The 23,299-nt window shown below is 43.3% G+C and overlaps 1 protein-coding gene across 1 annotated transcript in view; it reads right to left on the bottom strand.

Moving 5' to 3' along the window:
- CD164L2 (CD164 molecule like 2) overlaps window positions 1-23,299 on the bottom strand; it is a 75,118-nt gene that overhangs the window by 46,105 nt on the left and 5,714 nt on the right. Inside the window, exon 2 of the mRNA XM_077481025.1 lies at window positions 258-353. Within this exon, the coding sequence (XP_077337151.1) occupies window positions 258-353 (96 nt within the window). The remainder of the gene's footprint in view (window positions 1-257; window positions 354-23,299) is intronic.

Raw genomic sequence — 23,299 nt, forward strand, 5'->3', positions numbered from 1 at the left:
CCCTCATCCATTTTCGCAATGCAACTCAATCATCTTCATCTGCACTCAGCATCTACTCCATCCCTCCACAACACATGCATCCCCACCCACGCCGAGCCAGTGGGACGACTAGTGGGTGGGCCCTGGAGAATGTTGGGGGTCAGGCCCCAGGGGGCCCAGGCCTAAAGCTGTGTAAGGGGCCCCAAAATTTCTGATGGCTGCCGTGTAGTCACTTTTGTGAGATACTGTGAAAATTTGTTTCATAAGACAATTCATACCTGAGGATCCACATGTTATCCATGCACAGGAGGAGATGTTCATATTGGGCTCACTTTCAGTACAGCTAACACAGGAATTCAGCTGCTTGCATCTCTCTGTGTTGACAAGGAATAAACAAAGTTCAAATATCATTTATGAGATAAAACTTATAAATTATTGTTAGGCAGGAGTAAAACTGGTACACCCACATCTGAAAAAAGATGGTTAGCATACAATGTGAGAGGGTAAAATGAGGCAGGGTTTATCCAGTAATTACAATTCTTTTTTTTTTGTACAGACAAAAGCCACAAATATCGCACAGTCCTTGGACAGTATGTAAGCAGCTCCTTTAGGCTGAAATGTAAGAGGGAGAAGTTAGTCAGTTTTTATCCTCAAATATAAATCAGGGTGTATTTCAGAAACTGAAGCCAAACATAGCACAGTAGTTAAATGGCATGTAAGCAGTTTGATTAGGTTGCAGTGGAAAAATGGTCACACATAGTGTACAGTTGATACATATTATGTATTCAGTTTGATTAGGTCACAATGTAAGAGGGAGAATGAAGAAGATTTTTTCATGAAATAAAAATTTGAATGTTTTATTCCAGAGACAATAGCCACGCAAATTTTACATTTGCTGGTAAGTACATAAGCAGCTTGATTTAGCCATAATGTGCAAGGGACAAAGCAGTTTTTATCTTTAATAAACACAAGAATGTGTTATTTCAGACAGACACTAGCCACAAATATCTTTGAGTGCCAAAGCACTGGAATAAGCTGCAACTTAGGAGACACAAAGCATAATTTACCCTGCAGCAAACATTACAAATGCTGAGGAATAGCCATCGAAACATTATGGGGTTGATATACTAAAGGCAAATATACTTTACACAGCAGGTGCTCCAGAGCTTAGTAAATGAGGTAAAGCTTCATTTTGTAAAGAATACTTAATGACCACCTGCCATCATTATACGTCAGTACTTTGACGTGGAATACTGTTGTTATGGCAGCAGATAGCATTCACTGCAAGATCACTTAATCGACAGTGGGACAGGTTCCACCCCTCCCGCCACGCTCCGGTTGTATCAGTCGCTAACCGAAGCCGTTGGGTAGTGCCGGAGACGATCGGGTCCTCTCCCCTGTGAAACTGGATGCTGAGTGAGGAAAAGATGGCCCCCACTCGGCTCCATAACATTGGATGATGTAACTGATGTCAAACATCACTTCTGGCCAAAGGGGAATTTTTTTTAAACCAGTTGGCAACCGCCGCACGACGATGTACGGGCACGGGTAGGCATATTGGCGTATCTGTACATCCATGCCTGCCCACGGGCCCGATCGCCCCCCCCCCCCCCCCCCCGGTGCCTGCGGCGGTCGGAATCTGTTCAGGAGCGATCGGTGATGAGGGGGGAGGCCATTCATTCATGGCCACCCCCTCGCGATCGCTCCTGACAAATAGAATGCTTCCGCTGCTCCTGTAATGTAAACAGGAGCAGCGGAAGTGATGTAATCTCTCCTCGTGTCAGTCTTTTTCGTTCCATCGCCTTGGAGAGAAGGCCTATGTGAGTTGCACCAACACTACACATTACAGTAGAACACGCAGGCACACTATTCACCCCCCTGCACCCCCTGTCACAGTGACAGCAATTGCAGTTTTTTTTTTTTTTATTGATTATTGCATTGGTGTCATTTGTGACTGCAATAACTTTTAGGGCAGTTAGGGTTAGCCCCCTTTAGGTCTAGGGTACCCCCCTAATGAAGGTTTAACCCCGTGATTACCCCCATCACCAGTGTTACTAAGCGATTTCAATGTTTTTCTGATCGCTGTATTAGTGTCACAGGTGATGCTAGTTAGGCAGGTAGGTATTAGGTTCACCATCATCTTTTTATAGCGTCAGGTACCCATATATACTACCTCACCAGTGATCACCGTATAACGGTTACGGGTGACACCGGTTAGTTTGTTTGTTTTTATATCATGTCAGGGCACCCGCCGTTTATTACCTAATAATGGTTTAACCCCCTGATCACCTGGCAGGTGATACAAGTTAGATTTTAGGGTCTGCATCACCCCAGGCAGCATCAGGTTAGTGCCAGTACTGCTAACACCCACCCACGCAGCATACACCTCCCCTAGTGGTATAGTATCTGAACGGATCGATATCTGATGAGATCTATACTAGCGTCCCCAGCAGTTTAGGGTTTCCAAAAACACAGTGTTAGCAGGATCAGCCCAGATTCCTCCTAGCAGCTGCATTTTCCCCCACCGCCCGGCCCAGCCCACCCGAGTGCAGTATCAATTGATCACTGTCACTTACAAAACACTAAAAATATATAACTGCAGCGTTCGCAGAGTCAGGCCTGATCCCTGCGATCACTAATGCCGCGTACACACGACCAGACTTTTCAACGAACTTGGTCCGGTGGACTGGAATCCGTCGGACAATTTGATCGTGTGTGGGCTCCAGTGGACTTTTTTTCCCCAAAAGTCCATCGGACCAAGAAATAATACTTGCTTCAAATCTTTCAGACGGACTCGAGTCTGGTCGAAAAATCAGGTCGTCTGTGTACTATTCCGGACTAAAACCGACGCTAGGGCAGCCATTGGCTATGAACTTCCTTATTCTACGTCATCATGTTCAAATCCATCGGACTTTTTGAGTGATCGTGTGTGGCCAGGTCCGTTCAGCTGCAAAGTCCGTGGGATTGTCCGCCGGGCCAAGTCCGTCGAAAAGACTGGCCGCGTGTACGCGGCATTACATTTTTTCTTGGTAGCGTTTTGATACGGTCGATGACAGCCTAGGAACTTTTTTACCTGTGAGTTTCACTAGTGAACCACTAAATTTAGAGCCCAAAATGGCAAAACGAAGATACACTAGTGAAAAGGCCTACACGTTTCTGAGCATGATAGATAGTGAAGAGGAAGTCACTCATCTGTCAGATTCAGGCTCAGAATACGATCCTGTAGACGTCAGCGGCTCCATGACAGGTAGCTCTGACAACGGAGCTGTGGTCCCTGCCAAGGTCAGGTATACCAGACCCTGATCTTCTTCTGTTGAGGTGCAAGAACCGCAGGTCCCTCGTATGGAGCAGAGAAGTACTAGCGCCGCTATTCCTTCTGGTGAACTGGCAAGCACCAGCGGCCTAGTACACCCTGGTCGTACATCCAGCACTGCAGTAACACTTGGTGACGTGGCAAGTCCCATAAGTGCAGTTCAAGCTGCCAAGCACAAGTAGTGTCCCGCTGCCACCAAGAAGACAAACACAGGCCCATTGTGCCCATTGTGCCCTTCCTGCTGCATTCACCAATCCTAATTGGGAACCTACCACTTCTGCAGCACCCGTACTTACCCCAGTCACTGGCCAACCCGGCATTCAGGTGGAAACAATTGATTTTACAGCACTTGATTTTTATTCGCTGTTTTTCACCGAAGATCTCTATAGATCTATTGTGGACCAAAGCAATTTGTACGCTGGTCAACACATCGCTGCTAATCCCCAGTCCTCCCTTGCCAGAGATTGGAGACCAATTACGGTCTCCGAATTTAAGATCTTTCTGGGCTTTTCCCTCGACATGGGCATAGTTAAAATGAATATGTTGCAGTCATATTGGTCCACTGACCCAATGTACCATATGTTGTGTTCTCTGCTTTCATGGCCAGGGCAAGATACAAGCAGATTTTGCGGTTCATGCACTTCAATGACAATGAACTCTGTTGTCCTCGTGGAGACCCTGAACATAAATACATAAAGCCATGACTCCATCGCTGTCGGAGGTGATTTCCCCCCCACAGCCTTTAATGTCTAATGCCTCATACACACGGTCGGAAATTCAGACGGAAAAAGTCAGATCGGATTATGTTGTCGGAAAATCCAATCGTGTGTGTGGGCTCTATCGGACTTTTTCTGTCGGAAATTCCGACGGAAAAAATTTGAGAGCATGATCTCAAATTTTCCGGCCAAAAAAAAAAATCAGATTGGACTTTTTCAGATCAAATTACGAGACCAAAGTTATTGGCTACTAGCCTCAACGTAGTCCCATCGTAACAAACGAACGTCATCACGTTCCAAACTATTGGATTCTCCAACAACTTTGTCTGACCGTGCGTATGCAACACCAGTTTAGGACAAAATCCGTCTGAAAAAAATCAGACGGATTTCATGGTCAGAATGTCCGACCGTGTGTACAAGGTATTACTGTTATACTGTAATGTTACTTTGTTTTACTGTTAACCATCATTTGCTTAGCAGGTACGCCTTTCGGCTGCAGCACGGATTTATTTATCTCGATAGCAACAGCGTTTGCTCCCACGATACATAAAGCCGTGACTCCAGTGCTGTCAGAGGTGATTTCACCACCACAGTTAAAAAAAAAAAAAGAAAAAAAAAGAAAGAGCATATATGCCGAAGCATGGGGGCAGCAGGGGTGGAGGAGCGATTTGCTCCTACCTTTTGGGGTGGATGCCCCATGCTTCGGCATATATAAATGGTGCATGTATGCCCATCATTAGAAGTGGGTGGATGAAGGGAGGTATTCTAATGGTGGGCATACCCACCGATCAATATCTTTTTTTCATTCAGCCCACAGGCTGTATAAAAAAAGAAGATTAAAATATATGCCCAACAAGGATCAGCAACCTACTGGTATGTTGCTGGACTTTGAGTGGTTATACCAGAATGATACCTTGGTAATCTTGGTATCATTCTTTTCAGCCAGTGGCTGGTGTTCACGTAAAAGCAATCCTAGCAGCTAGTTAGCCTCTATACTGCTTTTACAAGCCCCAACCCCCCGCCACTATTTTCATGGTTTTCTCTGGCTCTCCTGTCCCAACAGGGAACCTGAGAATGCAGCCGGTGGTTCTGCCAGCTGACCATAGAGTTGATCAGAGACCAGAATGGCTCCAAGCATCTCTATGGCCTAAGAAACCAGAAGCTACGACTTAGATTTCGCCGGATGTAAACAGCACCATTGGGAAATTGGGAAAGCATTTTATCACACCGATCTTGGTGTGGTCAGATGCTTTGAGGACAGAGGAAAGATCTAGGGTATAATTTTTTTTTATTTTTTTAAAGAGTACCTGTCACTACCTATTGCAATCATAGGGGATATTTACAGTCCCTCAGATAACACTATATATATATATATATATATATATATATATATATAAACAGTTTAAAAATAAAATGAAAAATAAAAAGCACCCCCCCCCCCCCCCCTGCTCTCTCACAAAGGCGAATGCAAGCGTCGGTCTGGCGTCATATGTAAACAGCAATTGTACCATGCATGTGAGGTATCAACACGAAGGTCAGATCGAGAGCAGTAATTTTAGAAATAGACCTCCTCCTTTGCAGGCATTTAAAAATGTATGTAGCTTGTCGCCGCTGCAAGTTTCTGCGCAATTTTAAAGCGTGTCGTGTTTGGTATCCATGCACTCGGCCTACAATCATCTTTTTTATTTCATTAAACATTTGGCCAATATAGTGTGCTTTAGTGGATTAAATTAAAAAAAAAAATTGTTTTTCCCAAAAAAATGCATTTGAAAAATCACTGCGCAAATTCTGTGTGAAAAAAAAAAATGAAAAAAAAACACCCACCATTTTAATCTGTAGGGCCTTTGCTTTAAAAAAATATATATATATATATATATATATATATATATATATATATATATATATATATATATATATAATGTTTGGGGGTTCAAAGTAATTTTCTTGCAAACAAAATTTATTTTTGCTCATGTAAACAAAAATTGACAGAAAGGGCTTTGTCTTCAAGTGGTTAGAAGAGTGGGTGATATGTGACATAAGCTTCTAAATGCTGTGCCAGGACAGTTCAACCCCCCCCCCCCCCATGGACCCATTTTGAAAAGTAGACACCCCAAGCTATTTTCTGAGAGGCATGTCGAGTCCATTGAATATTTTATATTTTGACACAAGTTGCGGGAAAAAAAAGAGACAATTTTCTCTCTTTTTTTGCACAAAGTTGTCACTAAATGATATATTGCTCAAACATGCCATGGGCATATGTGAAATTACACCCCAAAATATATTCTGTTGCTTCTTCTGAGTACGAGAATACCACATGTGTGAGACTTTTTGGGAGCCTAGCCGCGTACGGTACCCCAAAAACCAAGCACCTTCAGAATTTCAAAGGGTGTCAATTTTTGATTTCATTCCTCACTGCCTATCACAGTTTTGGAGGCCATGGAATGCCCAGCTGGCACAAAATCCCCCTAAATGACCCCATTTTGGAAAGTAGACACCTCAAGCCATTTGCTGAGAGGTATGGTGAGTATTTTGCAGACCTTGCTTTTTGTCAAAAAGTTTTGAAAATGGAAAAAATATATATATTTTTTTTCTTCATTTTCAAAAACAAATGAGAGCTGCAAAATACCATGCCTCTCAGCAAATAGCTTGGGGTCTCTACTTTCCAAAATGGGGTCATTTGGGGGGGGGGGGGGGTTGTGCGATGTGGGTATTTTATGGCCTTCAAAACTGTGATAGATAGTGAGGAGTGAAATCAAAAATTTACGCCGTTAGAAATCCTGAAGGCGGTGCTTGGTTTTAGGGGTCCTGTATGCGGCTAGGCTCCCAAAAAGTCCCACACATGTGGTATCCCCGTACTCAAGAGAAGCAGCAGAATTTATTTTGGGGTGCAATTCCACATATAACCATGGCATGTGTGAGCAATATATCATTTAGTATTTTTTTTTTGGTCTTTATTCAATCATTTGGGAAAAAAATATCATTTTTTTTCAAAACGTTCGGACTTTTTACATTTATATCGCAAAGTCAATCAAATACCTTTAAAAGAAAGCTCTATTTGTGGGAAAAAAGGACGCAAATTTAGTTTGGGTACAACATTGCATAACCGCGCAATTACCAGTTAAAGCAGCGCAGTGCCAAATTGTAAAAAGTCCTCTGGTCTTTGACCAATGGTCCAGGGTTCAAGTGGTTAAAAATGTTATTGCATTTAAGTCTTTTTGACCCCAGATCTCACATTAAAGTGGTCCTGTCATGCTTTTTTACTATTACAAGGGATGCTTACATTCCTTGTAACAGGAATAAAAGTGACACAATTTATTTTTATTTTTTAAAAAGACCAGTGTAAAAAGTAAAATAAATAATAAAAAAATAATAATTTAAAGCCCCCCCCCCCGTCTCGCTTAGAAGCGAACCCATACGCAAGTCAGGCCCACATATGAAAATAGTGTTTAACCACTTTCAGACCGGACCATTTTGCTGGCTTAAGACCAGATCACTTTTTGTGATTCGGCACTGCGTCGCTTTAACTGACAATTGCGCGGTCGTGCGACGTGGCTTCCAAACAAAATCAACATCCTTTTTTTCCTCACAAATAGAGCTTTCTTTTGGTGGTATTTGATCACCCCTATAAAATGTAAAAAATGGACCCTCGCGCCACTAAGTGCTAAACGTGAAAATGTATCTAAGTACGTGTAAATAAATGGAAAATATACCAATACACAATATAAGTGAAATAACCAGTGAAGTGATACAAAAGTGCAAGTGCTACTAAATAACACAAAATGCAGCGGGACAAAATAGTAAACACAAACTATCGCATCAAAATGAATAAAATAAAGAGTCCTGCGCAAATCGTGCCACTGAAAAAATTGATGATGAATATAAAAAATAAAAACAGTCAATAAAAAATCAAAAAATAAACACACCGATGAGTGAAGGTATAAAGTGGAAAACAAGAGAAATAACGGGACCAAATGTTCCAAAATATATAAATCCAGGCTCTCAGAACTCTCACCTCAAGATGAAATATTCAGACAAATGAAAATAACCCCAAAAACTTCTCCTTTGCTTCTTTGTATACAATAACCAAGGAATTGCAGATAAAGCATGTAGTATACACTTCTGCCACTAGAGGGCCATTTCCAGCTCTTGAATGGAGAAGTCACGTGGTATGACGTAACGTGTAGGGAGTGGCCGTAGGACAAACCGAAAGTAGCGTAAGACTGGCAGAAGACGCCAGATCTCCATCTTACTCTATCTGTTTGAATTTTTTCTTTTAAATGTGAGAGTCCATTTTTATCGCTTCATAAATTTGTTCATTTATTGAAACCACTACACGATTGGAGTCCCCTCTCTCTCCCCCTTTCCCCCTCTCCTCTGTGTTCTTTTCAAGTTCCACACCACGGAAATACAAGTCCATAGCTGCAGTATTACATTCAAGAGCTGGAAATGGCCCTCTATTGGCAGAAGTGTATACTACATGCTTTATCTGCAATTCCTTGGTTATTGTATACAAAGAAGCAAAGGAGAAGTTTTTGGGGTTATTTTCATTTGTCTGAATATTTCATCTTGAGGTGAGAGTTCTGAGAGCCTGGATTTATATATTTTGGAACATTTGGTCCCGTTATTTCTCTTGTTTTCCACTTTATACCTTCACTCATCGGTGTGTTTATTTTTTGATTTTTTATTGACTGTTTTTATTTTTTATATTTTTACATTCATCATCAATTTTTTCAGTGGCACGATTTGCGCAGGACTCTTTATTTTATTCATTTGATCACCCCTGTGGTTTTTATTTTTTGCGCTATAAACAAAAATAGAGAGACATTGTTATAATAAATATCCCCCAAAAATATATAAAAAAACATTTTTTTCCCTCAGTTTAGGCCGATACGTATTCTTCTACATATATTTGGTAAAAAAAAAAAAAAATATATATATATATATATATATATATATATATATATATATATATATATATATATAAGCGATTATTGATTGGTTTGCGCAAAAGTTATAGCGTTTACAAAATAGGGGATAGTTTTATGCATTTTTATTAATAATTTTTTTATTAGTAATGGCGGCGATCAGCAATTTTTATTGTGACTGCGACATTATGGCGGACACATTGGACATTTTTGACACATTTTTGGGACCATTGTCATTTATACAGCAATCAGTGCTATACAAATGCACCGATTCCTGTGTAAATGACACTGGCAGTGAAGGGTTTAACCATGGGATGGCAGTGTAGGGGTTAAGTGTTCCTAGGGGTGTGTTACTAACTGTGGGGGGCTGGGCTTTGTGTTAGTAAACACTGATCTCTGCTCCAATCACAGGAAGCAGAGATCAGTGTCACTTGTTGCTAGGCAGAACAGGGAGATGCTGTTTACAACGGCATCTCTCTGTTCAGCCTCCCCGTGAGACGATCGCGGGTATCCCGGCGGCGATTGAGTCCGTTGAAGCCCTAAACCGGACTCACGGGGGTCCCGACCAGTATGCGAGCGCGCCAGCGGTGGCGCGCACGTGGTAGCAGGGCGGCATATAGAAATGGACGTACCTGTACGCCAATATGCATGCCCGTGCCATTCTGCCAACATACACGCTGGTCGGGAAGTGATTAAAGCACACATGTGAGGAATCGCCGTGATCATTAGAGCAAGAGCAATAATTCTAGCACTAGATCCCCTCTGTAACTCAAAACTAGCAACCTGTAGAAATTTTAAACTTTTCCAATGGAGATTTTTAAGTGCCAAAGTTTGTCTGCATTCCACAAGCGAGCACAATTTTGAAACATGACATGTTGGTTATCAATTTACTCAGCCCAACATTATCTTTCACAATATAGAAAAAAATTGGGCTAAATTTACTGTTGTCTTATTTTTATTCAAATAATTGTTTTTTCCCCCAAAAATTTGCGCTTGTAAGACCTCTGTGCAAATACGGCGTGACAAAGTATTGCAATGACCACCATTCTATTCTCTAGGGTGTCAGAAAAAAATATATCTAATGTTTTTAACTTGTAAACAACAAATCTCAAAAAAAAAGCTTGGTCACATGCAAGGAAAAAAAACCAAAACAAATAAAAAGCATTTTTGCTTGCATATGATTGGATGATAAAAATCATCAGAGCGTCCCCCATTTCAGAGCTTCGCCGCAGATCTAGAGCAACTGCACATGCAGTGCACAGTACATTTGCCTTTAGTAAATCAACCTCTATATGTTGAATCTTTAGGACTTGTTTACTCCAGATGTATTCAAACGCGTTTTACGCGAGTACAAAGAGTTCAGGAAAAATGTACTTCAATGGGCCTAGTTTACACCATTGCAGTGTTTTGCGGTTTGGTGACTAAAGGCCTAAGAATGGGATAAGGCCTCTTTCACACTGATGTCCCGTTCAGGCCCGCCTGTCAGTTTTTCAGGCGGACCTGAACGGGTGCTCCATAGAGGTCTATGGAGCGTCGGATGTCAGCGGTGACATGTCCGCTGACATCCGACCCGCTCCGATCCGAAAAAGTGTAACGGAGGAAAAAGCTATTTTTCCATCCTTCTGCGGATCGGATCGGATGACGACGGGCACTGCGGTCCGTCGTCATCCGATCTCCCATAGGGGAGAGCGGCGCTGTGACAGATCCGTCCCTGCGCAGTGTGCAGAGACGGAGCTGTCATCTCCCTGCTCAGCGGGGATCGGCGGAGTGATCCCCGCTGAGCAAACGGATATCCACGGGGCGGATCAGAACTGATCCGCCCCGTGTGAAAGGACCCTAGCTCTGTCCTAAGAAGGAATAGACAAGTTTTGCGACAAAATAGCTAGAAGCCTGATATACTTTTGTTTTTGTTGTTATGCTAAACAACCCCTGCGTGGGCAGAACACTGTTACTTTGATGTTTTGGATGATTAAAAGTGGGCAAAAAGCCCTAAAATGCATTTAGCTGAGTGGACTATGTCCTTGGAGAATTCTGTATACCAGTATATGTAATGATTAGAATATATCTAAATCTGAATTTCTTTGGGGAATTCAATATTCCTTTCAGACTTTTTACCTTTCTCTGCCTTTAGACATTTCTGTTAACAGTTTGACTTGTATATGGGATTATGCCTGCTGGTTTTTCATGGTTACATAGTTAGGCTGAAGTTCATCTCTAGTTAAAAAAATAAATAAATAAATATATATATATATATATATATATATATATATATATATATATATAATTATATAATTAATAATACAATCCCATATACACAATCCCTCACCCACAGTTGATCCAGAGAAAGGCAAAAAAACCTCAAAGTATGATCCAATTTGCTACAGCAGGGAAATAAATCTTTGTGGTGCCTCCATGGCAGCATACCAGTGATAACTCCGCCCCAGAGTCCTCCCCTCAGGATAGTTACTAGCTTATAAAAAGGAAACCCATATCCCCCCCTAGCATTCTCCTTTTTTTCCTCATACCTGATGGATAGTTTTGTAGGTGTTCTTACCTCTGCCTGGCGCAGCTTCCGTCTGGGTTCTGGCCTCTCCCAGACGCAGTCCCCTGTCTTGGGTTGCTAACAGCCCTGAAAAGAGGGGAGCCCCTTCTGAGGCAGCAGCAACAGCTTCCTAACAGGGGCTTCAGTTCTGCAGACAGGCTATGCCGGTCTTTGAAGGCAGGTAGGGGCTTTTTCTGAGTCTATTTTCCTTTGCTTACCTTTTCCCCTCCCCCTCTCCATTTAAGCTCAAACAAGCTAAAGGTGGCAGGCTCTGATAAAATTGTCCTGCCTGGGAGTGCTTCTGCAACTCTACCATTTCAACTTAGTAAGTGGTCTATTCCTTACCTTTCTCTGAGTTGTATGTGGGTAGGTGTGTATATAGGTGTATATGTATGTATACAGTGGTGTGAAAAAGTGTTTGCCCCCTTCCTCATTTCCTGTTCCTTTGCATGTTTGTCACACTTAAGTGTTTCGGAACATCAAATCAATTTAAACAATAGTCAAGGACAACACAAGTAAACACAAAATGCAATTTGTAAATGAAGGTGTTTATTATTAAAGGTGAAAAAAAATCCAAACCATCATGGCCCTGTGTGAAAAAGTGATTGCCCCCCTTGTTAAAACATACTATAACTGTGGTTGTTCACACCTGAGTTCAATTTCTCTAGCCACACCCAGGCCTGATTATTGACACACCTGTTCACAATCAAGGCATCACTTAAATAGGAGCTGCTTGACACAATAAGGTCCACCAGAAGATCCTTAAAAGCTACACATCATGCCGAGACCCAAAGAAATTCAGGAACAATTGAGAAAGAAAGTAATTGAGATCTATCAGTCTGGAAAGGGTTATAAAGCCATTTCCAAAGCTTTGGGAATCCAGCGAACCACAGTGAGAGCCATTATCCACAAATGGCGAAGACATGGAACAGTGGTGAACCTTCCCAGGAGTGGCCGGCCGCTCAAAATTACCCCAAGAGCGCAGCGACGACTCATCCAAGAGGTCACAAAAGACCCCACAACAACGTCCAAGAAACTGCAGGCCTCACTTGCCTCAGTTAAGGTCAGCGTTCATGCCTCCACCATCAGGAAAAGACTGGGCAAAAATGGCCTGCATGGCAGAGTTCCAAGGAGAAAACCACTGCTGAGCAAAAAGAACATCAAAGCTCGTCTCAATTTCTCCACAACACATCTTGATGATCCCCAAGACTTTTGGGACAACATTCTGTGGACCGATGAGACAAAAGTGGAACTCTTTGGAAGGTGTGTGTCCAAGTATATCTGGCGTAGAAGGAACACTGCATTTCATAAAAAGAACATTATACCAACAGTAAAATATGGTGGTGGTAGTGTGATGGTCTGCGGCTGTTTTGCTGCTTCAGGACCTGGAAGACTTGCCGTGATAAAAGGAACTATGAATTCTGCTGTCTACCAAGAGATCCTGAAGGAGAATGTCCGACCATCTGTTCGTGTACTCAAGCTGAAACGAACTTGGGTTCTGCAGCAGGACAATGATCCTAAACACACCAGCAAGTCCACCACCGAATGGCTGAAGAAAAACAAAATGAAGACTTTGGAGTGGCCTAGCCAAAGTCCTGACCTGAATCCTATTGAGATGTTGTGGTATGACCTTAAAAAGGCCGTTCATGCTCGAAAACCCTCTAATGTAACTGAATCAGGACAATTCTGCAAAGATGAGTGGGCCAAAATTCCTCCAGGACGCTGTAAAAGCCTCATTGCACGTTATCGCAAACGCTTGGTTGCAGTTGTTGCTGCTAAGGGTGGCCCAACCAGTTATTAGGTTTAGGGGGCAATCACTTTTTCACACAGGGCCATGATGGTTTGGATTTTTTTTCACCTTTAATAATAAACACCTTAATTTACAAATTGCATTTTGTGTTTACTTGTGTTGTCCTTGACTATTGTTTAAATTGGTTTGATGTTCCGAAACACTTAAGTGTGACAAACATGCAAAGGAACAGGAAATGAGGAAGGGGGCAAACACTTTTTCACACCACTGTATATGTGTATATATGTGTCTAATTTATTTAATTTAATTGAGTGATTAAACCTTTGTAGTTTGTATACTTTGGTATGCTGTAAGGATTAGTCAATATGTTTGTGAATGTACATATATGTATATATGTATACCTATATAATTCTAGGGAATATGGGGTGTCTTTGGGGAGTATTTCCTTTTTTCGCTTGCAGTTAGTTAAAAATATGTATATATGTATGTGTGTGTGTATATATATATATATATATATATATATATATATATATTAATTAGGATTTTCATATACAGCTTACCTGTAAAATCCTTTTCTTGAGAGTACATCACGGGACACAGGGCTCCCGCCCCTCTTGGGTTTTACGTGGTTTCCTATTGCTTTGCTACAAAACTGAGGTGCCTCCCATATGGGAGGGGTTATATAGGGGAGGTATTCTCCTTAATTGGGGTTAACCAGTGTCCAATCACCAGAGGTGACTATATAACCCACTATGTAATGAGCTCCTGTGTCCCGTGATGTATGATCAAGAAATATATATGTGTGTGATTTATATATAAAATGTGTGTATATGTATGTATCTAATCTGTAATAAAGAAAAATAATATATATATATATATAAAAAAAAAATTCGTAGAATTAGATAATTAACATTTTTTAGGAGCCTTTTTATTCTTTCCTGTCCATTCTTTTAGCTTCTATTAGCTTCTATTTCAGTCGCCTTTTCCGCCCTTACTTGCCTTCACAATTATGAGCCAGCCGCCGTTTGACCAAGACCCTCGCTTTCTTAGGAAAGGGCACATACATACTTTATTAAAAAAAAAAAAAGAAGAAAGGAATTAGACTAAAAGAGTGCCTTGGGCTGTTACTCTCGTTTCAGCCCTATACACCAGAATACGTCTAACCAGACTCCTGGCCACCAAAATGGACGCTCCAGTCCTAGCTCAAGACACAGCTGTTCGTCTAGCTCTCATCATCAGTATAAAGGTCATCCTCCAAAAGGCAGCAGTCAAGCAGCCCATCCAGATGAGAGATCTAAGAGTGTAGGGCATGTGGAGCGACGCCTTTACCAGATAAACATATCTGCCAAAATTGCTTGCAGGGTTATGCGATTCAGGGGACTGAAGTTGAGCAGGTCACAGACCTTATTAAAAGAGTAGTCAAAGACTCCTTAACTGAACTAATGCAGGTGAACCCCTCTCCGCAGGGTTCCTCTGGCGGGAGTTATCCGTTCCTGGCCCGTCTTTTGCAGTCCCTGCAGGCGCTACATCAAGCCCACCTACCCGAGCAGGAGACAAAAGTGACTCGGAGGACTCCATAGATGAATAGGATCCCTGTGGATTCAATTTTTTCGCTAGCGCAACCAGTTGTATTGGTGGTTAAACAAGCCACTGCTTGGGAAGAAGCAGTAGAGCCTCTAAAAAAAAAAAAAAAAAAAATTGTTTCCCCTTCCTGGAGGAATTGAAAGATCTAGTGGAGGGTGAATGGGGAAAAAGCGGACAAACGTTTTTCCTTGATTAGACTTCAGAAGTTATATCCTCTGGCGGATTCGGATGCGGCTTTCCTGGACACTCCTCCGGTAGTTGACGTGGTGGTAGTGCGGCTAGCAAAGAATATTACCCTTCCTATGGAAGATTCGACTTCCTTTAAGGACCCATTGGATAGATGAATAGATGCGGACCTGAAGAAAGCCTACCAGTTGGCTGGCGGAGCCTGCAGAGCATCGGTGGCCCTGGCTTTAGTCTCCAATGTGGTCAAAGTGTGGACAGAGAATATCAAGGAGGCTATTTGAGAAGATGTCCCCAAAGATATTATTAAAGCTTTGGATGAGCTTAAAATATCAGCAGATTTTATTGGAGAGGCTGCAATAGACACCATGAGATATTCAGCCAGGGCAATGTTCCATGCTGACATGGCCAAAAGAGCATTGTGGCTAAAGCCGTGGGCAGCGGATGCGGCATCCAAACAAAATTGGTGCAAAATCCCGTTTGATGGGAAGGCCCTCTTTGGAAAGAGGCTGGAAAAGGCAATCTCGAGAGTGACTGGGGGAAAATCAGGGTTGCTCCCCCAGGATAGAAGGGTTAGGCGTTCGAGTGGTGTCGTCTAAATATCAGTGGTCTAAAAATAGAAATTCCAGCAACTTCCGGCAAAGTAGGGACTCCAAAGGGACTTGGAGAAGCACTCAGGCTACTTTCTTGAAAACAAATAAGCAAAGAAGTCTCCCCAGCACCCAGGAGGGTGCAAAGTCCTTTTGACAAGAGGTCATCCCCACCAGTAGGTGCCAGTTTGAAGGAGTTCGCAGAAGCCTGGCTGCACAGATGCAGGGACCTGTGGGTGGTATCTACGGTCAGGTTCGGACATTTATGGACATTCCAAGAACAGCCCCCACAAGACTCATTCATTCAAACAAAGATCCCAACTTAAACTCAAAAGGCAGAAGCTCTGCAAAGTTACCTTCAACTCCTGCTGGTGCAACAAGCAGTGATACCTGTCCCTCCCTCCGAAAGATTCACAGGGTTCTACTCTCCTCTCTTTCTTACCCCCAAAAGGGGTGGAGAGTGGAGGCCGGTAGTGGATCTGAAAAGGTTAAATCGATTTATTCAGTTGGAATCCTTCAAGATGGAATCATTACAGACGATCATACAGGCAGTTCAACCAGGAGACTGGATGATCTCGGTGGATTTGCAAGATGCGTATTTCCATGTGCCCATGCTGCCTGCCTTCCAAAGGTTTTTGAGGGTGGCAGTAAGATCAACTCACGTTCAATTTCAGTGCCTTCCTTTTGGTCTGTGCACATCGCCAAGAATATTCTCAAAGGTGTTGATTACAGTTCTAGCACTCCTCAGAGAGAAGGTACTTTGAGTTTTCCATTGTCTGGATGACATCCTATCACTAGCATACAGTTCAGACCAATTGGTAGAGCATAGGCAAATTCTTCTGTCCACTCTGAAAGAGTTTGGGTGGCTAATAAACACAGGAAAGAGGGTCCTGATCCCGATGCAAGCAATGGTTTATCTAGGTGCCCTCTTTGACACCAAGGCAGTTACAGTGCACCCCCACGTAAGAACTCTATCACACCTGTCGGTGTCAAATTGCCTAAGTCTGGTAGGGACCATGTCAGCCTGTATACCGATGGTGCCCTGGTCCCATTGGCATCCGAGGACTTTTCAATGGGGCTTTTTGACACAATGGAAGAGGAACTCACTGTATCAAAGGATAGCGATATTGATATCCATGAAGAGGGGTCTGCTATGGTGGACAAAAGAAGACAACATCTCGAGGCCTCGCCTCCTACAGGGCCCTCTTGGACCATCCTTACCACCGATGCGAGCGCGAAGGGGTGGCGGGCACACTGTGGTCACCTGGAGGTACAAGGGAGATGGGATATCCCCACTGAGGGAATAATATCCAATATTCTGGAGCTGCGAGTGGTATATTTGGCACTGATAAACTTGGAGGAACATGTACGTCAGAAACAGGTGATGGTCCGTCTGGACAATAAAGCAGCGGTAGCATATATACAACGTTAAGGGGGAACTCACAGCCTCATGCTGTTGAGAGAGGTGCAAGCAATGGTTTATCTAGGTGCACCCCCACGTAAGAACTCTATCACACCTGTCGGTGTCAAATTGCCTAAGTCTGGTAGGGACCATGTCAGCCTGTATACCGATGGTGCCCTGGTCCCATTGGCATCTAAGGACTTTTCAATGGGCCTATTATGTTGTGGGCAGAGAGAAATCTGGTGGATTTGAAAGCAATCTTACTCCCGGGGGCCGTTTGAATCAACAGGCAGATCTCCTATCTCGCTGTTTTCCAGACAGCAACGAATGGTCACTCCATCTGGCGGTGTTCAGGTGGATTGCGAAGTTACAGAAACCTCCGGAAATAGACCTATTGGCCTCCCCGACAAACGCAAAGTTGCCAAGGTTCCTGTCCCGCCTACCTCAACCTGGAGCAGAGGCGATAGATGCCTTATCGTGCCCGTGTCACTGCAAGACGGCATATGCATTTCCTCCCAGACCATTGGTTGTGAAATTTCTGCTTAGATTATCGAGGGATCCGGTCAGGGTTGTGACAGTTCTTCCCTATTGCCCGAAGAGGCCATGGTTCTCTTGGACAATGAGCCTCAGTGTACGTCCTCCGGTCAAGATCCCAGTATTCCTGCAACTGCTTTCGCAGGGAAAGTTTTTTCATCCAGCCCCACACAAGCTGAACTTACATACCTGGATCTTGAACAGAAAAGATTCCAATCCCTAGGATGTTCGGCGGGCGTAATTTCAACCCTATTAAAGGCAAGGATGCCCTCTACTAATTACATTTACTCAAAGATATGGGATAAGTTCAAACAGTTTGCGGAAGATAGACCGTTGAACCCAGCTGTGCTGTCCACCTCAGTAATCTTAGAATTCTTACAATCAGGCTCAGACTTGGGACTCAGCCTAAGCTCCCTAAAAGTCCAAGTGGCAGCTATTTCAGCAAGTACCCAGAAAAGATGGGCAGAAGATGCACTAATCGTACAGTTCCTTAAGGCAGTCAAGAAGATTCGCCCACCGCTAAAACGTTCCTTTCCAGCCGGGGATCTACCTCTGGTTCTAGAAAGTCTCCACCGTTCATCCCATTGGATTCTGCTTCACTTTTGAACCTAACCCGGAAACCAGTTTTCTTGGTGGCTATTACTTCAGGAAGAAGAGCTTCAGAGTTGCAAGCGTTGAGGGCAGAAAAAGAGCACATAACCTTTTTCCAGACAGGGTAGAACTACGGACAGTGCATGGTTTTGTCCCAAAAGTTTCTTCCCGTGCCACACTCTCTGAAGCTTGGGCACTACCAAACTTTACAGACCCACACTCTGGGGCGGTACAAGAACTGGACATTTCAAAAGTTTTAACACGCTACTTACAGGTCACGAGTCCCTTTAGGTCCTCGAATAGGCTATTAATAATACCATGGGGTAGGAATAAAGGGAAAGAAGCCACATCTAGGACTATCGCCTCTGGAATCTGCAAATTAATTCAAAAGGTGTATAGAGCAAGAGGGTTGGATCTTCCGGCGTTCAGAGCTCATTCCACTAGAGCTGTTTCGTCCTCATGGGCGGCAAGGACATGCGTATCTTTAGAGACTATCTGCAAGGCAGCCACATGGACGTCTCCAAATACGTTCATGCGTCACTACAGAATTGACCCAGGGGCACTAACTTTGGTGGAATTTGGTAGAAGGACTATTGAGTCAGCCCTGGCATTGCCTTAAATAAAGTTTTCCTTTGAAGCATTACCCACCCTGGTTTTAGCTATTCATTGTATGTCACTGGTATGCTGCCATGGAGGCACCAGGAAAATGGAAAATTGTTTCATACTTACCGTAATTTTCCTTTCCTGGTGCCTATCCATGGCAGCACACATACCCTCCCTGGTATTTGATATAATTGGAGAATTCTAGGGGGGATATGGGTTTCCTTTTTATAAGCTAGTAACTATCCGGAGGACTCTGGGGCGGAGTCATCACTGGTATGCTGGCATGGATAGGCACCAGGAAAGGAAAATTACGGTAAGTATGAAACAATTTTCCATTTTCTTGATCCCCCAAGAGGCAATCAGATTTTCCCTGGATTAACTCTCCTTTAAATGTCAGTACCTAGTTATATTAAGTACAATTAGGAAAGAATCCAGGCCTTTTTTAAAGCACTTAACCTTTTTATGTAGCTAATGAGGTAGGAGCAAAAGGGAATATACTGAGCTAGCCAGAACCACATCTGGAGGGAATCTATTCCACATTTTCACAGCTCTTACTGTGAAGAAACCTTTCCGTATTTGGAGATGAAATATTTTTTCGTCTAGACGTAAAAAGTGCCCCCTTGTCCTCTGTGATGACCTTAAAGTAAATAGCAACACCAAGGGGGTTATTTACAAAAGGCAACTCCACTTTGCACTGCAAGTGCACTTGCTCTAAATTTGAGGGATAGATCTGTAATGAGTGGAAGCTCTGCTGATTTTATCATCCAATCATGTGCAAGCTAAAATGCTATTTCCCTTGCATGTCCCCCTCGGCTCTACAGCGACTGCACTTTCAATGCAAAGTGGATTTTCCTTTAGTAAATAACCCCCCATGTTCACTATATGTATTTGTACATGTTGATCATATCCCCTCTTAATCTCCTCTTCTCAAGACGAAGAAATTCAGTTCCTCTAATCTTTCCTCATAGCTGAGCTCCCCCATGCCTCTTATTAGTTTGGTTGCCCTTCTCTGCACTGTCTCCAGTTCCCGGATATCCTTTTTCAGAACTGGTGTCCAAATCTGAACTGCGGATTCCAGGTGAGGTCTTACTAATTAGAGCAGAGGCAAAATCATCTCTCTCTCTCTCTCTGTCTCTCTCTCTCTCTCTCTCTTCCATACCTCTCTTAATACAAGAAAGGACTTTGTTCGCTTTGGAAACTGCAGCTTGGCATTGCATGCTAATATTTAGCTTATGATCAACAAAACCCCCAGATCCTTTTCCACTATGGTTAAAGTGGAAGTCCATGCAAAAACTAAAATCTATAGCCACCAACATTCTAACACTAACCTATCTAGCCCTGTAAAGAAAAACAAAACAAAAGAAAAAAACAGTATACATAACTTTTCTACAGGCGATCCAACCCGATCTCCAGCGGCGGAAGCTCTGATGATCCCATGCTGAGCTATCAGCCACGGCTTCGCTGTGGAGGCGGGTGCAGAGGACACGTCCGTCAACAGGAGCCCCATAGTAACGCTATAGGTGACATTACTTCCCCATTCATTTCACAGCCAGACGTGTACTCAGCAGAGCTTCCGCCGCTGGAGATCGGGTCAGATCGCCTGCAGAAAAAGGTAAGTATGCTCATTTTATCTTTACAGGGCTAGAGAGGTTAATGGTAGAATGTTGGTGGCTATAGATGCAGGGATTTTAGTTTTTGCATGGACTTCCACTTTAAGTGTAATGTGTATATTTGTATTGATAATTAATAGAAGATGTTTATCACTATTGCAGCATGGTGCCAACCATTCATGGGGACTGTTTGATTAAACATGTGTATGTTTCAAGAGACCATGTCACCAGACCATTTACTGCAGCATAAGTATTCCCATCAGATTACATGTTCATTTAAGATATTTTATATCTGTTAATTTCCTCTAAATGTCTCCATTGTATAGACACCCAAAAGCCCTGAGTTGCTGAGCACTGCCATCTTGGATGTGATGTCAACAGCCATGGGCGTAGCATAAGGGGTTGCAGCAGTCACAATCGCAACCCCACCCCTAGCTCCAGGGGGCCCCTGCAGCCTCCCTGTCATATTATCATATCCTCCACAAAATCCAGCTCCGATTTGCCCTAGGGCCCCACAGCCATGCTCCAATACTGAGCTTCTACTTTACCTTCCACAGTCCACACCTCTGTTCCCTTTGGATGGGGAGAAGCTGAGAGCCATTTCCTGAATGGAGAGGAGCATGAGGTGAGAAAAGCCCAGGATAGGGAAGTGTCTGTGCTGGCAACATGGAATGGTAACTGAGCTCAGCAAGGCAAGAGGAGGAGAATGCCATCCTGTAGCCACAATGGGACTGACATCACTGGTGAGGTATGACACTGCTCAGTGTCTCCTAGTCACCATCTGGGATTCTCTGCACCCCCCATTTGGGGATGTCTACTTACCCCACTTCCCTGACAACTGGAGAAAAGACACACACCTCTGGGAGGTGACCTTCCCCCAACACCTGCCAACACTGACAGAAATACCTTCAGAAATTGCTAAAAGAAATCCCTTAACGCCTCCTCGGGGAGTCCCTGAAGGGCTGCAGGCTCCATATTTGGTGTCACATGGCTTTGCTCTCCCAGATCTAAGTCCCCCCCCCCCCCCTCCAATGCCTGGCTGCTGAGCTCCTTTCCCATTACAGCACTCTATACTGTTCCTCCTCCGCAGGGTTGAAAATGACATTCCTTTACAACACAGCCAGTTAGCTAGCCATGATCTGCACAGGGTGTATCTGCCTACTGCAACTACACTGCCATTCTGACCAGGGGATTTCACAGGTCAGAAGGGCAACATAAAAGCCAGATACCCTGTGAAGACTGACAGACTGTGTGTAAAGGAATGTAATTTCAGCCCTGTATAGTGTGTGTGTGTGTGTGTGTGTGTGTGTGTGTGTGTGTGTGTGTGTGTGCGCGTGTGTGTGTGTGTGGGGGGGGGCGATGGATGTATCTGCACGCATGTTGCAAGTAGTGGGGGGGCCAGGTCAACTTTTGCATCGAGCCCACAAGCTTCAAGCTACTCCTCTGTCAACAGCCCCAGCAAACTCAGAGCTTTCACTCAAGTTATACTCTATAATATTCCCTTTTGCGCCTCCCTCATCAGCTACATAAAAGGTTAAGTGCCTTGAAAAAGTATTCATACCCCATGACATTTTCCACATTTTGTCATGTTACAAGTTACAACCAAAAACGTAAATGTACTTTATTGGGTTTGTATGTGATAGACCAACACAAAGTGGCACATAATTGTGAAGTGGAAGATAAATGGTTTTCAAAATGTTTTACCAATAAATATCTTAAAAGTGTGGCGTGCATTTGTATTCTGCCCATTTTACTCCGATACCTCTAACTAAAATCTAGTAGAACCAATTTCCTTCAGAAGTCACCTAATTAGTAAATATAGTCCACCTGTGTGTAATTTAATCGCAGTATAAATACAGCTGTTCTGTGAAGCCCTCAGAGGTTTGTTAGAGCCTTAGTGAATAAACAGCATCATGAAGGCCAAGGAACACACCAGACAGAGAAGTTTAAAGTAGGGGTAGGTTATAAAAAAACATCCCAAGCTTTGAACATATCACGTTCACTGCACTGTTCAATCCATCATTCGAAAATGGAAAGAGTATGGCACAACTACTAACCTACCAAGACACGGTCGTCCACCTAAATTGATAGGCCGGGCAAGAAGAGTATTAATCAGAGAAGCAGCCAAGAGGCCCATGGTAACTCTGGAGGAGCTGCAGAGATCCACAGCTCAGGTGGGAGAATCTGTCCACAGGACAACTATTAGTCATGCACTCTACAAATTGGTCTTTAGACCCCTTTCACACTGAGGCGTTTTTCAGGCGCGACAGCGCTAAAAATAGCGCCTATAAAGCGCCTGAAAAAAGCCTCAGCTGCAAACCCAGTGTGAAAGCACGAGTTCTTTCACACTGGGGAGCTGCGCTGGCAGGGGGTCACAAAAAGTCCTGCCAGCAGCTTCCTTGCAGCGGTGGAGGAAAGGTCAATACACCGCTCCTCCACATTGAAAACAATGGGGCAGCGCTACTATATTGCTGGAAAAGCACTGCTGCAGTGGTGATTTGCAGGCGGATTTAACCCCTTTTCGGCTGCTAGCAGGGGGTTAAAGCCTCCCCGGGCAGCTCAGTGGGGAAGAGAAGGCTATAACAAGGAGAGGGGGTTGTGCAGGGAAATTACTAGTCAAATTTTCTAGCAAGTTAGATAATAGTAATAATTTATGGAAAGGAAAACACTGCTAATAAGTATGTAAAATTCTAGTGCCAATAGAGGCACTTGTGATACTGTTTTATTGTTTTGTGTTGTTTGCTTTTTATTGTGATGTATATGTGCTGAGCCTGGGTATGCCCAAAAGACTGTTTTGTATCTTAAAATTTGAAACCAAGTAAAAAGAATAAAAAATAAATGATTTTATTTTTTTTATGTATAATACTTTAGGTGCTTCTACCTGCAGTTTTTAACCACTTGAGATCCGCGCTATAGCCAAATGACGGCTACAGCGCGGATCTCCTTTTCCGGGACTACGTCTATTGACGTAGTCCCG

This window comes from Lithobates pipiens, unplaced genomic scaffold (assembly GCF_037356315.1).
Source record: "Lithobates pipiens isolate NorthernLeopardFrog02 unplaced genomic scaffold, aLitPip1_a1.2 Scaffold_16, whole genome shotgun sequence".
NCBI lineage: Eukaryota > Metazoa > Chordata > Amphibia > Anura > Ranidae > Lithobates > Lithobates pipiens.